Genomic DNA, 16,172 nt, shown 5'->3' on the forward strand with positions numbered 1-16,172 from the left:
GCTGCAGGCGGAAATGAGGAAGTGGGGGAGGGCAGCGGTGCCTGGAGTCAAGGTTCAGCTTGCCATGACCTTACCCGTCAAGATTTGCTTTGCAACCCACACCAAGGTGGTGGGAGCTTGCCTAAGCCAGGAGCTGCTAATCATGCAGACCAAATTTGGCTTGATGCCTTTTTTTTAAATACAAACTTAAATTTCAGAATAGTTTTAGATCTGCAGAAAGTTACAGGAATATTACAGGGAATTCCCATGTACCCTAAACCCAGTTTTGCCTATTGGCAACACAAATGTCACAACTCATGAAGCAGTGATCGGTATGTTATGATTCACTAAGCCCACACTTTATTTGCATTTCTTCAGCTTTCTGAACGTACCTTTTCTGTACCAGAATCTCACATTATATTCAGCCCCCACGTCAAATTTCTCAGACTTTCCTTGTTTTTGAGGCCTTGGCAGTTTTTTTGGGGGGAGTTGGGTGGGAGTAGCTAGGTATTTTGTAGAATGTCCTACTATTTGGATCTGATGGTTCCCTCTCACCACCTGCCTCTTCTTGTAAGTAAAGTTTTATCAGCACATGGCCCATTCACTCATTTATGCATCACTTGTGCCTGCTTTTGATGAGTAGTGTGACAAATGACATGGCCCTGAAATCCAGAAACGCTAACAGGTGGTCCTTTATAGAAACAGCTGATTTCTGTTCCCAACTAATTTATTTATTTTTAAAGATTTATTTATTTATGTATACAGAACTGGGGTACAGGCCAGAGGTGCAGGGGCAGTGAGAGGATTCACCAGAGACAGAGTGGGGAGCAGAACAGGCAGATCGACATAGTACATGCTGAGGGGAGCAGCGGGCAAGATAAGAGGTCTGCTGCGCCACGTGGGTTACTTCTGGGGTCAGGGATCCAACTTACACTAAAAAGGCTGCGACTAGCTTTGCAGTGCTGCGCTTTAACCCACTGCACCACCAGAAGGGCCCCAACTAGTTTATAAGAGTGGTGGCTTAATACAGACTGAGTACCCTGGAGAGGGTATTTTAAATCCATTATGGCAAATGGTCTCATCTTTGACATTAAGAGTTTCATCCACTAGCAAAATGAATGTCTGAAGTCCAGGGATGGAGAAGTGGGTTGGACACAACATTTTGGAGCCGCTGTTAGAGAAATTCCATCTAAGGTGCCCATGGATTGTTTCTTAGGGCCAGGGCTCAGGTCTGACCCCACAATGGTCATATCCTGCTGGGCCCAGGGCTCCTGTGGAGGTCCAAGAGATGGATAAGCTCAGGGGTGTCTAGGGTGACCCAAGAGCTCAGAGTAAGAGGAGCAGGTCCAGTGTGGCGGGGCTCCTGTCTGCTAACTACTTGCACCTGCTGGAATGTAGTCTAGGACTCGTACACGTCACTCCTTTCTTTTTTATTTTTTAGATGGCAGGAAGGTGCAAGATCTTTGGGAAGGAATCCCTGTGGGAGAGGTAACAGTGCTAACAGGGAGTATTTCACATGTGTAAAGCCCACTCTGCTTCAATATGCCTATTCTATTGAGTCACCTCTCTTTAATGCCAGAACATTCCATCACTCAAAAGGAGACCCTGTCTCTGCCAGTCACTGATAACCATTAATCTGCTTTCTGCCCCTGAATTTTTCTGATCCGGACATTTCAAATAAACGAGGTCTCTAAAGTATGTGGCCTTTTGTGCCTGGCTTCTCTCACATGGTTTTTGAGGTTCATCCACATTATAGGGTGTGTCAGGGTTTCACTCCTTTTACGGCTGAGTGGGATCTCATTGTTTTCATCACGCTTTTAAAAGGAGCATCGGAGCAAGTGCCGCCTGCCTCGGTGGGTCATTCTATGCTGGGACCTCGGGACGCCACAATCCATGCTACCTGAGGCCGGGAGGGCCACTGGATCTTCACTATCCCCAGTGGTCAGGAATAAAATCTCCTGGACACTTTTTGGGGGCAGACCTTCCCTTTTGACTTTTCTGTCATAAGCCTGCTTCCAGCCTTCAAGTCCCTCATGGAACCCCTTCCCTGCTGCCTCTTCATTATGAAGCAGCAGCTCTGGATAGGTCTAGATCTAGTGTGAAAGACCACTGGTACACATGAAGGTTCCCCAAGGTCGCCACTCCCACACCTCAACTCAGAGCTCGCTCACTCCCTGCTCTCCATGGCTGACTGGCGGAGCTGTCACCAAGCTACATAATGGTCCTAACCATCATGGCATGGAGGTTCTCATCTCTCTTCTGACTCTGACAGCCTGGCTTAGGGCAGACAATGGTGGCAAGAGTATTAGCTTTCCAGAGAGCACATGCAAAGCCTTTGGTGTGGAGTGATCAGGAAGCAGAGCACAGAGAAGGCAAGAGACTTACTGAAGGTCACACTGCATGTGGACGGCAGCTCTTGGACTGAGTACTGCAAGTTCTGGTGGCAGGGACATGGACACATTCTAGGGAGGGCAAGAATCAGTCTAGGCAATTTGGCAGAACCGGAGCTGGTCCCTTAGGAATTACATGTCTGTTATCTTTCTCACCCTCTCTGCAAAATCTCACCAAGGAGCAGACTCTCCAGCCTGCGTCTTCCAGATCCACACGGCTCACCAAAGACTGCCCAGACGCCATGGCGTGACTTTCGTACACGTCCTAAAGGCACCTAAATTGGATCAGGTTTTTGCACGGGCACTGCTGACATCTGGGTCTGGATGACTCTTTGCAGAGGGCTGACCTGAGCACTGCAGGGTACTGAAGAGCATCCCTGGTCTCCACCTAGCAGAAGCCAGATCTAGATTCGGCCATAGGTCCCCTGACAACCAGCCTGAGACCCAGTTAAAACCTGGGTATCCCTGTGTGGTCACAGGTTCACTGGGGCTCTGTAAACTCTCACAGGCTGCTGTCACTCGGTGTGCTATCAAGGGGTTGATGAGACCACCCAGCCTTTCCTGAGAGCCCACCCCATGGAAGGCTTTGGGTCAGGATGCCTGCCCACTCCCCTCCACCCAGGAGGAGCCGGGGTCCTTGGGTGGTCTGTGGCTGGGTGTGTGACTGTGAGCCTCAGGCTCAACCCCTCAGCCTTTCCTCAAGACAGGTGACCGCGGGGAGCCCCTGAGCTCCCAGGGCCTCCTGTGCTTGGACTAGGGAACTAGCTGTAGCCAGCGGAGGCTGAGTGCCACAGAAGGCAACTTCAGAGAACAGCTCCTTGGTGATGCTATGAGGGGGCCCTGAGAGTTGTTCTTTTCCTGGTAATCATTAGGAAAGAAATCAGTCACCAGGCTCTGTGGTCATCTGCTGCTCATGTTCCCAGCCCAAACAGTGAGGCAGATGTAACTGATAGACAGATAGACGCCCTCACATCCCACCAAATGTAGCAAAATGCCCGGAACATTCCGGAAGGGTGGTGGCCGTGGTAGGGGTGTCCCAGCCCTGAGCTGTGCTTTGCCTTTTAATCAACTCTGCAAATTCCAAGGAGGCCTTTTTGGGGGCTTAAAATATACCCCATAATTTCACTCTTCTCTTAGAAGCAGTATTCCTAAAAATATGATTTCTTTTGTCTAAAATAGCCTTCGAATGTTCCAGAGTGTCCAGGCTGTGCCAGAGGCAGGTCTCCAGGGCACAGGAGGCGCAGAGTGTGTGGGGGAGGGTTATGCCTTCCAGGAGGCCAGCTCCTGCCTGGTGCTCCCAGTGCTCCTTGATTAAAGGCTTTGGAGCCCAGTGCCCTCGGGCACCCTGATCCTCTCTGTACCCCGACAGACATACCTTCTCATCCTTCTGCCCCCCTCCTGCTCGGATGTGGCCCCACTTCCCAGGTGGGCTGGGCCACCTGGCGATCTATCACCTTCTCTCCATTCCGATTCCTTCCCATGTGGCTCTTGGGAGCTGTTCCTGCAGTTTACTGTGTCTCCTAACTTCCTTGTGGTGAGTCAGGAAACACAAGGCTGCTGGTCTGCATTAAGCACTGGGGCTAGGAATGCTGCCACCCCCATGTGGGCTTACCCCCTCTGATGGAATTATCCCCCGGCCTCCAGAGCACCCTGCAGACTCTTGCTTGGCACAACCCTGGGATGGTAAGGTTCTGGGTGCACACTTTCAGTCTGCCCTGGGCGCCTCCAAAGGTTCACATACCTCTCCCAGTAGCTGGTGGAGGACACGAGGCCATTCAGGCTTCTGGGAGGTGCTAGGGTCAGTGTCTCTGGGCACAGCAAGCCCCTCAGTCCTTATCCCACTCCCAGCAGCTGGTGGAGGACACGAGGCCATTCAGGCTTCTGGGAGGTGCTAGGGTCAGTGTCTCTGGGCACAGCAAGCCCCTCAGTCCTTATCCCACTCCCAGCAGCTGGTGGAGGACACGAGGCCATTCAGGCTTCTGGGAGGTGCTAGGGTCAGTGTCTCCAGGCACAGCAAGCCCTTCAGTCCTTATCCCACTGTGCCTCTGGCTAACTGTGTGCCTCTTGGCAGAAATCAATTCTTAAGGTTCAGAGAGAAACTTCTGAGGGACTTCTGTGTGTGTGCAAGGCAGAGTGGCTGAAACCCCATCGCCCTGAACCACAGCCCAATCCCTTCCCACCAAGAAAACATCCCCAGCATTTGTGGGACACAGTGCTAGCATTCAGAGAGACGAAAGGCTGGGCTAGCACTCCCAACCCTTAAGGCATCTACATCTGAGTCCTCCTTTCACTAACTGCCCAAAACCTCTTTGAGCCCCCCTTGGGCAGATGTAGAGGTATGCGTACAAACACCCAACTTGATGCGGAAAGGCTGGAGGTGGTGATGTTGGTGATATGGGCTATCAGGATGAGGGTGGAAACCTAGTTTCCCCACTTGGGACAGGGATGCTGAACAGAAGTAAAAAGAGTAAGTAACTCCAGAATGTCCTCTGTGCATGGGGAGGTCCGAAGGGTCAGCAAACCCCTCTTGTAAAGGTCCAGGTGGTAAATAGTTTCAGTTTTGCGGGCCCAGCACTGTTCTACTGTCATTATAGTCTGAAAGCCACCACGGACAAACTTTAATGAGAGAATGTGACCTGTGCCAATAAAATTTTGTAGTAATAACTAGGCTTGGCACTATTCATAATAGCTAATTTATGTTAACAACCTTAATGTCCATTAACAGGGCCGTGGAGTAAGAAGATGTGCTACTTATACATCATGGGGTACTACCCAGCTATTAAAAAAAAGAAACAAAAAAATCTTGCTATCTGTGACAACATGGACAGGACTAGAAGGAATTATGCTCAGTAAAATAAGATGAAGAATAAAGACAAACACAGGGTGATTTCATATGCGGGATATAAAGAAAAGCAAACACACACATAAAGGATTGAGGAAACAAACAAAACAAACCCTAGAGTTTTGACTGCAGAGCTGAGGCTGCTAGAGGGAAAAGGGTTGTGTGTGAGAGAGACGAGAGTGTGTGTGTGTGTGTGTGTAGCAGAGGAGAGAGAGGACACAGGGTCTATGGGAAAGGAAAGGATGAGGGGGCTGGAATGTGGGGTGGGGTGGTGGCATAATCTGAGGAGGTGTGAAGCTATTATCCTAAATATACTATTGTAAAACCAGTGTTACCTCAATAAAGGAAGGAAAAAAAGAACAGGCTTGGCAAATAAGTGAATAAATGGACATAGCTGTGTGCCAGCAAAACTTTATTTTATTTGTATAAGTGAAAGGCATGGCTCTCAGTAAAACTTCAATTCTAGAAACAGGTATGGGCAGATTTAATCTCTGGACTATTGCTTGCTAGCCCCTTGTCTATACAAAGAGAAATGAAAACTCCAGTGAGAACGAAGACACTGGAAACGAATGAAGCAAATATGAGAAAAAAGCAGAAAAGGCCAAGAGAAGCATCCATGTAAAACCAAAAGCGATAATAAAATGCGTCACACAATTTTACTGAAGTGAACAGGAACCACGAGCAGCAAAACCCATCCCGGCAGTCTTGACTTGCTTCCTGTTGAGATAGATGTTTGAGAGATGAACTCAACCACAATCAACTTCTGGGTTTAGGTTCGAAAATCACCCCAGCTGGACCAGGGCACTGGGCACAGAAGCCCAGTGCAAAAGGACCTGTGCCAGGGGCACCAGGAAGTCACGGGAGTGCTTTCAGCATGCCTGTGGCAAGGAAACCCACAAGCAAGCGGTGGCTTCTCTGCACGGGGCAGAATTCAAACTGCCTTCTCTGCCACTCATGACTAGCTCTTAAAATAACATTTGCAGATGGCTCAGCGTCTGGAAGACCAATCCTGACGACAAACCCCGGCCTTGTGCTGGAGCGTGCTTCACCGCTGATGAGAAAGGCATGAGCTGGTTTCTGGTCCTGGCAGTGACCACTTTCTTGGCCGTGGCTAGCCCCGGGGTGAGAGGTGGCCCTAGTCACCGACTCCTGGGAGTGTATGAAAACAGCCCTGCCTGCCAGGCACACTTAGATGTACTGAATACAGCTGGCTGATGAGCCCTTTAGGCTCTGGGGTCAGGGAATCTTTGGTCACGTCTCCCTTAGGAGTAGTACCGCAGACAGCTGGCCCCCCTGGCACCCCTTCGGCAGCTCCAGGCCATTCTGACCCTGCCTCCTCACCCTTCAGGGAATCTGTATGGGGCACCTCCAGATGGCATGCACAAACATACCCATGTTTCCTGAGGCTCGGGGTGGCTAGCCTCTGCTCCCTCTGGTCACTGGCCTCTTAGCAGGTGCAGCCGGTACACAAAGACAGGGTTGGAGGTAACCCCGCACCCCCCCAGTCAGCACGCCCAGAACAAGTTTTGGGCCAGGGCTCCACTTTCCTCCATCAGCTTGGCTCAGCCAACCTGTGGGTTCCAGTGGGCCCATCATCACATGGGCCCTGCCCCTTCCACCACTGATACGCACACAGGAGGGTGCCAGGGCAGGGGAGGGGCAGGAAGAAAGCTGACTGCAAATTTGGCCATGCAAAGAAGTCCTGAGACAACTGGTGAAGGGTAAACAATGTGGTCAATCCAAGGAGTGGAGTATCCTCAACCATGGAAAGAAACAAAACTTGGACATATGCCACAACACAGATGATCCTGAAGACAGGACACTGAGTGAGAGACCAGGTACAAAGGCCACAGAGTGGCCATTTATGTGGAACAGGCAGACCCATAAACAGAAAGCAGACCGGTGGCTGGGAGAGGGGGTGACTGTTCGGAGACACAGTCTCTTTGGGGGTGATGAAATGTTCCAGAAGTTGAGATGATAAATTTGTACAACATAGTGAATGGACTTAAAAAACACCGGCCTTTTACTTTAAATGGATGAAACTTTTTTTTTAACTTAATATTCAAATAGATAACTCTATCTCAATGAAGTTCTTAAACAGAAACCCTAACTGCAGAGGTACACCCCTAGTTTCAGAACCTTCTATCTTTCTCACCCCAGCTGAGCAACTTTACTCTTGTGCCTCCAACACTTGGCAAAGGCTGGGCCACCCCTCCCTCAGGAGGGAAAGACATGGCCAGGGGAGGTATGCCTGAGGGCAAACACTAAGTGGGATATCTGTGGGGTTCTGGCCTTCCCAGGTGGGCCCAGTGCTGAGAGAGGGTGGGAACAGACACAGTGGTCTGCTGGGTGGAGGGGGAACTGGGGTCATGTGAGCAACTGTCTGTGGGGTCCTAGGAGGGCTTAGGACTAAAGGTGGCACAAGATCCTGGCCCCAGGACAGGCTCTTTGGGGAATCCAACCCCCTCTTCTGCCAGGGGAAGGGCAGAAGTGAGCTCCAGCCCCACACCCCACCTCCCCAGGGTGGGCTGTGCCACCTACACAGAGGCCTCAGGCTGTCTGGGAAAATGGCCCCCATCAGCAAGGATCCGCATTTCATTTCTGCTTTCAAAATTAAACCCTGTGCATGTCGGCAAATGCTGGTAGCACTTGTTAAAGTTCAGGAAAGACAAAAAGAAGCCTGGCCTCAGCGAGGTCAGAGAGCAAAGCGGCACCTGACAATGCAGAGGTCTGCAAGCCCAGGGAGAGGCAGTGCATGCTTCGCAGCTGGCCCAGTAGTCTTTGCTGCAGGCTGCTGAGTCCCGCGTCTCTGAGGGTGCCTGGGACCAGCCAGGCACCGCAGCAGCACACAAGGAGGACCTTGGGTGGCTGGGGGGGTGGGGAGAGGCACTGTAATGTAGCCAAGTGATGTCCCATGAAATGGTGACAGCAACAGTTAACTGCAGCTGGTGGCAGATCAGCTGATTGGAACCCGCTTTCCACAGTGCCCCCTTCCTGTTTTCTGGTCAGAATTGCACACAGTGAGGTTGCAACCCGCACCCAGCGGGGGCGCCCGGCGACACCCAAACCCCAGAAATCAACTTCTCCTTTTGGGAAGCTGAGAAAAAGTCCCCAGCACTGCAAGTCATGGTAGTCTCTGGCTTTTGTGGCCCCAGCCGAGGTGAGGGAGGAAATCTCACCCAGAAGCAGAGGGAACACAGGCCGAGACTCAGGCAATGTTCTGATCCTGGTCTGGCAGACCTGTAAGGGACTGACTTGTGTCCCACCAAACTATAAGTCTACTTCCTGGTCTGGAACCTGTGAATGGAGCCTAATTCAGATGTGACTAAGGTAGGACCCTGAGTGAGGTCATTCTGGATAAGGGTAAGGCCTAAAAGCAACCAAGTGTCCTTATAAGAGAAAAGAAATGGAGCTATGAGACACAGACAGAAAGGGAGACGGGGACTGAGGTTGGGGCAATGTAACTACAACCCTGGGGATGCCAAGGACTACCAGCAGCCCCCATAAACCTGGGAGAGCCTGGATGAACACGTGCCTGAAGCTTCCAAAAAGGGCAACCTGACCAAATCTTGATTTTTGGCCTTCTGATCTCCAATCTCCAGGACTTGGAGAGAATCTATCCCTGTTGTTATGAGCCCGCACCCCCAACCTTGTGGTCCCCAAAGCCTGACACCTAGATGGCCTGAAGGCACCATAGCTAATTATTCCTATTGTTAGAAAGTAAGTCTTAGGTTGGCCCGGGATAGCTGGGATTTGCTTGTGGAATATTTCCTAACTGATCAGCACCTGAAAAAAATAGTGGCTGGGTCCTGTGAGATCAGTCTGTGGTGATGTCTGGGGGTGTATTTGGTTGCCAAGAATCAGGGGGAGGGGTCCTGCTGCCATTTGGTGAGTGGGATCCAGGGGTGCTGCTCAGTGCCTTGCAGGTACTGCAACCACAGGGGATGACACGAACCGAACTTCAGATGTGCAGTGGCCAGAAAACACAGCTCTAAATTAAAACAACCTCCCTTTCCAGTCACCCCAGGAAGCACATTTATGGCCGTTACGTGGGTTGGCTCACGCCTGTGTTGGAAGCAGACTCGGGCACCACCCTCCAGCAGCTGCTAACTGCTGGGGAAATTCAGTCTTGCTGCCGTGGTGCTTGAGGGAGGCAGCCAGGCAAGGTCAGGCATCTGATTCATGGGTGCGCACTGCACACGCCTACCATGGACAGTGACTAACAACCCTTGAAGAATGTGCCAGAATCCCTTAGGGTAACTGCGGGGAGGAGCATGGAGTTGAGAGGGAGAAATCACACACTCCACCAGGATAAGGCCGAGCTGGGACAGCCTTGAGCAAGAGGGCACTGGACACTACCAGCTGTCACTTGACAGAAGCTGTTGATTCGTGTCCCTCAAAGACACATCCTTGTCCCCTGGAACCTGAAAATGTCACCTAATTTGGCAGTGAGTCCTCTGTAGACATGACTAGTTGAGATCTTGAGATCACCCAGGATGACAGGAGCCCCATCCCCCAGGACAGGTGTCTTTGTAAGAGAAGGCCCTGTGACCAGGTGGCAGAGCCGGGGCGATACAGTCAGAGCCTTTATGCCTCCAGTGCCCAGGGACTCCCCTGGAGCTTTCGGAGGGAGCATGACCCTGCTACACCTGAATACCAGCCTCCCTGGCTTTGGGCAAGTAGAATGATTTGGTGGGTTATTTTGGGGTTATCAATGGGATTTCTCAAAAACATCGATTTTATTTATTAAATTAACAATATAGTGTTCCCAGATCCAAAAAGCAACCTACCAAATGTTCTACGGTCAGCAAGCGAGGGAAACCTTTATCAGATTTCTGGTCTCTAGAACTGAGGCTAAGTTCCTGTGTTTTCTAGGCCCCAACTTGTGGCCACTTGTTACGGCCGCCCCCAGGAACACCATCCAGAAGCTTGACGGTCTTCAGCCAGAAAGACACTCTTCTGCCTGCCAATCCTGCCTCTCTGTGTGGAGTTGAGACCTGGGGGCACATTCACCTGCCTGCCTGCTTCCATGAGGGGTGACCGGTCTGGCATGGCGGCTGCTCACATGGGCACTGCTGGGACCTTCAGCAGCTTCACCGAAGCTGAGCTGCAGAGCTGGGAAGGGACTGGGCAGACACCAGGACACCGCGCTGCACAGTTCCCTGACCACACAGAACCTGGCAGCACCCCAGCCCCCAAATGATCTGCTCATCACCTTCCTGTCCTCACTTCCTACCCAGCGGCTCCTGAGCCCTTCAGATCCCTTTTCTACTGTCCAACAGGCCAGACAAGGCCTTTGCACTGGCCTGGCCCTCCTTGATGCTGTGCACTTCTCTTCTGTGCCCTGGCGCCTGGTTCCTTCCTCCAGTCTACCTGCCCTTCCCTTGGCTCTTAGTTCACATTTGAGGCCTCCTGTTTATTTCATGGCAGGGCTCCCAATCACCTGATTAGGCCTTTGCGCTGCACAGCCCAGGCCCTAGAAAGGCACCTGGCATACAGCACATATGCTCAGAGAATATTTGCAAAATGAGGGGTCCATCAGAATAAACTCAGGGTTACAGCTCCAAAGAGAAAATAGGACTTTCTGTGGCCAGAATATACAGAAAATTTTCAAACATTTGTGCCAAAAAGGAAAACAAATCTTTATGTTACAAATACAGGAGAAGACAGAAAGAGGCTCCATATGTAGGCCCAGGGCCAGGGCCCACAACCCCAGTTAATTTCTTGTGATGAGCTGAGATCCTCTGAAAGGAAGAGGAACTGAAAGGAAGGTATTCGGCAGGCGCAGCCTACATATAATTTCAGGGAATTCAATGCACCCTGAGGTGGCTGCATTGAACCCCTGGGGTGGAGGGCAGGCAGGAAGTCAGGCTCTGAGAAGGGAAAGTGTGGAGTCCTGTGGACAGATGGGCCGCACATCCAGACAGCGGCTGCTACTCAGTTACAGACCAAATGAGGCTTCGAGCCAGGAAAAGCCAGCGCATCTTCAATGCATGCTGCTGAGTGAAAGAAACTGATTTGAAAAGACCAATGCAGGTATGATTTCAGCTATACAACATTTTGGAAAAGCTCATATAAGATCAGTAAAACACCAGAAGTTGGGACCTCTTCGGTGGCGCAAGGGGCTAAGCCTTAGTACTATTAAGCTATTGGCAGCCACTGCAGCAAGTTCAATCCCCAGCCAGGGGGTGACCCACAAGGCACAGCAGACTCTCCTGTCTGATTCGCTGCTCCCCTCAGCAGTGTATTTCAGTAGATCCACATGTACTGCTCCCCATTCTGTCTCTGGTGAATCCATTTACCCCCCGCACCTCTGGCCTATACCCCAGTCCTTCTATGTAAAAATAAAATCTATTAAAAAAAAAATTCAGAAGCTCCCAGAGACTGGGGGAGGAGGATGAACAAAAGAAGCCCAGGGGACTTTTATGGCAGTGAAACTGCTCTGTATGATGCCATGAGTAGCTATGTTACTACACCCAAAGAACGCACACCATCAAGCAAGAGCCCTGGTACAGACCATGAACTTCGGCGAACAACAAGGTGCCAGCACTGACTCATCAATTAAATGTAAGCTGGAGGAGCATTACATGGAGTTCTTAGCCGTCCAATACATTTAGATACAAATCTAAACCTCCTCAATTTACATCACTATATTTCATAAGACTGAATTAATGTTAAATTGAAATGTTTTTAAAAGGATAAAACCCAGAGTACCAGGGTCCGAAGCCAGAGAGGTACAGACCCCAAGCCCACACCTTGCTGGGGCAATGCCGGGGGCTGATGGTTACACTGTGTCCTGAGAAGTGGATGGGTCTTTTCCAGAGACCAGAGAGTGAGGGGTGCTCCCCCAGGGACAGAGCGATGTTTCCATGGAGAGTAGCCAACAGGGATGACCTCCCCTATTGCTTCCCACCCACCTCGGGCCCCGAGCCCCAGAAGCTCACTGTGAAGGGCTCCTTGAAAGGCTCCGTTTGGACACCTTCCTTTCTGCTGGACTCAGTACAGACTGCCATTCCCCTGCCCCCACCAGGCATCAAGAGAGTCAACCAGGCCTCTTTGTTTTCAATACGGGCATATCTCAGACACACTGCAGCTGGGTTCCAGACCACCTCCATAAAGTAAATAACTCCATAAAGCGAGACACACTACATTTTTTTGTTTCCCAGTGCAGATGAAAGATCTATTTACACTGTACCACAGTCCATTAAGTGTGCAATAGCATTGTGTCTAAAAAAATGTATGAGCCTTAATTAAATGTGATAGAGACACAAAGGGAACACATGCTGTTGGAAAAACAGCGTTGACAGACTTGCTTGATGCAAGGTTGCACAAACCTTCAACTTATAAAAACCCAAACACCTGTGAAGTGAAATAAAGCAAAATGCCACAAAACAAGGAACTCCTGTATCCTATATCCTGTACCTGGGGCAAGGCTGACCCTGGAGGACCTGCGCCTCCCAGGTGAGTTAATTTCTATGAGCACAGCTGCCACACGAAAACCAACACAGGCAGCGCCCACACCCTGTACCACATTCACAACTATACCTCATGCCCAATCCCCGGCCAGTGACTACCTAACCAAGGCAGCTTCTGTACCCCAGAGCCATGAAATTATTCCAACCAGCTAATCTTAAACCTGCTTACCTAGCCTTGCCGATATTCCCGTGAAAACACAACTGAAGCTCCTTTTCGCTCCACAGCCTCTCAACTGACCCTGGCACTGCCCCCCACAGTCCCAGATTTACGGTGGTTCAACTTAGGATCACTCCACTTTATGGTGGTATGAAAGCAATGCACATTCGGTAGGAGCTCTACGTCAAATTTTGATCTTTTCCCAGGTGAGTGATGCTGGGCAGCAGGCGGCACGCCCCACCTCTCTCCGTCAGCCCTACAAGTGGGGGAAACGACCCACACTTTATGGGGTACTGTATTCAATCCATGAGTTCAATCTACTGTTCAGTGAATTCAATCTACTGTTTGGTATAAGGTAAACTTTGTGTTAGAGGACTTTGCCCAACTGGAAACTGACATCAATCTTCTGAGCACGTTTACAGTCAGCTAGGTCGAGCTATGATGTGTGATGGGTTGGATGAATTAAATGCATTTTTCACTCAGTGCATTTTCAGCTTAGGATGGGTTTAGCACCCCCTCATGATTCAAGGGGGCTCTGAATCATACTCTCTCCATGGCGGTTGCCTGGCCGTGCCTGAAACTAATGAAATTCACTCGCCCAGGCTGGCCGACCCCTCCCACTGCCCGCTTGCTCACCTCCAGCACTGGGCCAGCACCCAGGATGGTCCTCTCCACACCACTGGCATAGCCTTTCTGGCTCAGGGCGGTGAGGCAGTGGATCAGGAAGTTGGTGCTCTGTGTCTTGCCGGAGCCGCTCTCCCCGGAGATGACGATGCACTGGTTGACATGCTTGCGCAGCATGGCATAGTAGGCCACGTCAGCCAGCGCGAACACGTGTGGCTCTAGCTTGCCCAGCTGCTGGTTCTCGTACATCTTCACGTACTTGGGGTTGTAGATAGGCAGGAACTTAAAGGGGTTGACAGCCACAAGGATGCTGCCCGCGTAGGTGTAAATCTTCTGCTGCAGGAAGCGGTGCTTCAGGTTCTTCAAGAGGTTGGCCTCAGTCAACTCAGGGAGGTTGCACAGGTCATCGTAGTCGGCCTGCTGCCGGGGCAGGAGCCCTCGTTCTACCAAGCGCCGGGCAGCAGAGGCCTGGGCCACCAGCTGCATGTGCACGTACTTGATGGTCCCGTCTGCTTCTCGCTCTTGCAGCAGGAAGTAGTAGCCGTCCTCCTGCGGGTGCTCATCTTGGGCCCGCCGTGGCCACAGCAGCACACGGTGCACGGGTGAGTCGTTGGCGTCCAGCACCCACTCCTCCCCACCAGTCTCCTTGACCTCCACCAGCACATAACGCTTGGTACCATCCAGATGCAGGCTGGTGATGGCGTCCTGGATGACGTCTGATGTGGTGCTGTCTTTGGTGGCCATCACGCGGCATGAGGCCTGGCTCTCGCTGGTGGCCAGCTGCGGGTAGATGCGCAGGTGGTAGGCCGCCTGCCCTTGGCAGCCAGCGCTGCCCGCCTCGTTCACACTCATCTTGCCAGCCTCCTAGATTCAGCATGCCTCCCAGGCTCGGGGCACGTATCCTGGAGCTGGAAGGAGAGGGGTGTATGGTCAGAGAGGTGGTGATGATGGGAGGATTAGACACTCATCCCCGCTACCCCTCTTTGGGTTGGAGAGCTTAAGATCAATGATTTGAGTCCCGTGCCCAAAAGAGGACTTTTCTGAAAAGTCCTAAGTATAGAAGGGCTGCCATCTGTACTTAAATGTGACCACAGATCCAAGGATCATGGTGCCTAGAAAATGGCACCACCCGCCCCTCCACCTCAAGATCAAATCTTTGCCCTAGAGTTTGCTTCATCATAGTTCCTGTCCCTTTCCACCCAGAGTAAAGCAGATGACAGCCTGGCTCCATGGGCCCACGTTACCCCAAAATCCCAGTGCCCCTGAAACCCCACCAAGGGGGATGAAGTCAAGGAGAGCTCTCAAAACTTGTTCAACAGACCTGCTTGGAGAACATTCCTTTGTAGAATCCATAACTCCATCCTAATATCACAAGAACACCCCCCAGGTGCCCAGCCAGATCCCCACCTGCCCAAGACCACCACAATCTGAGGAGATTGAGGGACGTAAGTGCGATGGGGTTTCCTGAAATGGGTCCTTGGCCAGCGAGAGAACACAATGGAAGAACTGGGGCTGCTGAATAGTATCAGGAACTGGTTAATAGCTGATGTCCATTTCTTATATTTTTCTATTTTTTGTTCAGATATGCCCTGATGAGGTAAGGTGCTCATAACTGGGGAAGCTGGGGAGAGGGCAGGAGATTCTACTGTGTCTGCAAATTTTCTGAACTTATTCCAAAATGAAACACTTATTAAAAATATGCATTTGATGCTCAGTGAAGTAAGCCAGAAGGAAAAATAGCAGATGATTTCACTTAGAGGAATATTGGGGAACAAAATGAGGGACCAAGGAGGGGGAATAATAATAATATAAAACACAACAAAACCAAACAACAATAAAAAGACAACTACAAATGGGAGGCCTGCAGGGAAGGGGGAGGGAAAGAGACTGGGGCAAGGGCGGGAAGAACACAGGGTCTATGGTGACCGTGCACAGGTGAACTGGTGGTGGAAATTCTATGGGGTACACACGTGAGAAAAGAAAGCAAACACTGTAAAAATAAACAACTAAATATGTATTTGTTTCTGAAGAATGAAGACGAGTTGGTTTACCACAAGGGCAAAAGGAGGGAGGAGACTATAGCAGACCTGCCACATGCTTTGGTAAATAAAGTTTTATTGGTATGTAACTGTGTTCACTCATTTGCATATGGTCTGCAACTGCTTTGGTTATAGTAGCATAAGCATTTTGGCAGTTCCTTTAAACGTTATTTATATGACCAGCATGTGACCCAGCAAGTGGTTCCACTCCTAAGAGCCACTTTCGAGAAGTGAATCAGATATCTGCACAGAGATTATACATGAAAGTTCTTAGCATTGTTTTTAAGAGCCCCCAACTGGAAGCAACCCCAGGGTATAATCAAACTGGCTACACAGCAAAACACTACTCGGTTGTGAGAAGGGACTACTGGTTCTTGGAACAGCACCGAACAGCATGGGACAATCCAGAATCTGTGTACGGAGTAAATGAAGCTAGGAAAAAAAGAAAAAAAGAAAAAAAAAACAAAAACGCAGAGCCAGCATTTCTGCTTGTAGACAGATAAAAAGATTAAAAATGAGGACTGGAGTCTTGTACATGGGTTCATGGGATCATGAGTCACAACTGCCAAAAGGTGAAAACAACCTAAAGGTCCAAAAAAGACAAGGGGGTAAACACAAGGTGGGCCATCCACACTGTGGAATAGTACTCAACCACGAAAAGGAGAA

General features: G+C 50.5%; 1 protein-coding gene across 1 annotated transcript in view; it reads right to left on the minus strand.

Moving 5' to 3' along the window:
* Positions 1-14,345, minus strand: part of MYO9B (myosin IXB) — a 65,200-nt gene extending 50,855 nt beyond the window's left edge. Inside the window, exon 1 of the mRNA XM_012728930.1 lies at positions 13,480-14,345. Coding sequence (XP_012584384.1) covers positions 13,480-14,319 — 840 coding nt within the window. The 5' untranslated portion in view covers positions 14,320-14,345. The remainder of the gene's footprint in view (positions 1-13,479) is intronic.
* Between the last annotated feature and the right edge of the window lie 1,827 nt (positions 14,346-16,172).

The sequence above is a fragment of the Condylura cristata genome, unplaced genomic scaffold, assembly GCF_000260355.1.
Source record: "Condylura cristata isolate star-nosed mole 26May11 unplaced genomic scaffold, ConCri1.0 scaffold00024, whole genome shotgun sequence".
NCBI lineage: Eukaryota > Metazoa > Chordata > Mammalia > Eulipotyphla > Talpidae > Condylura > Condylura cristata.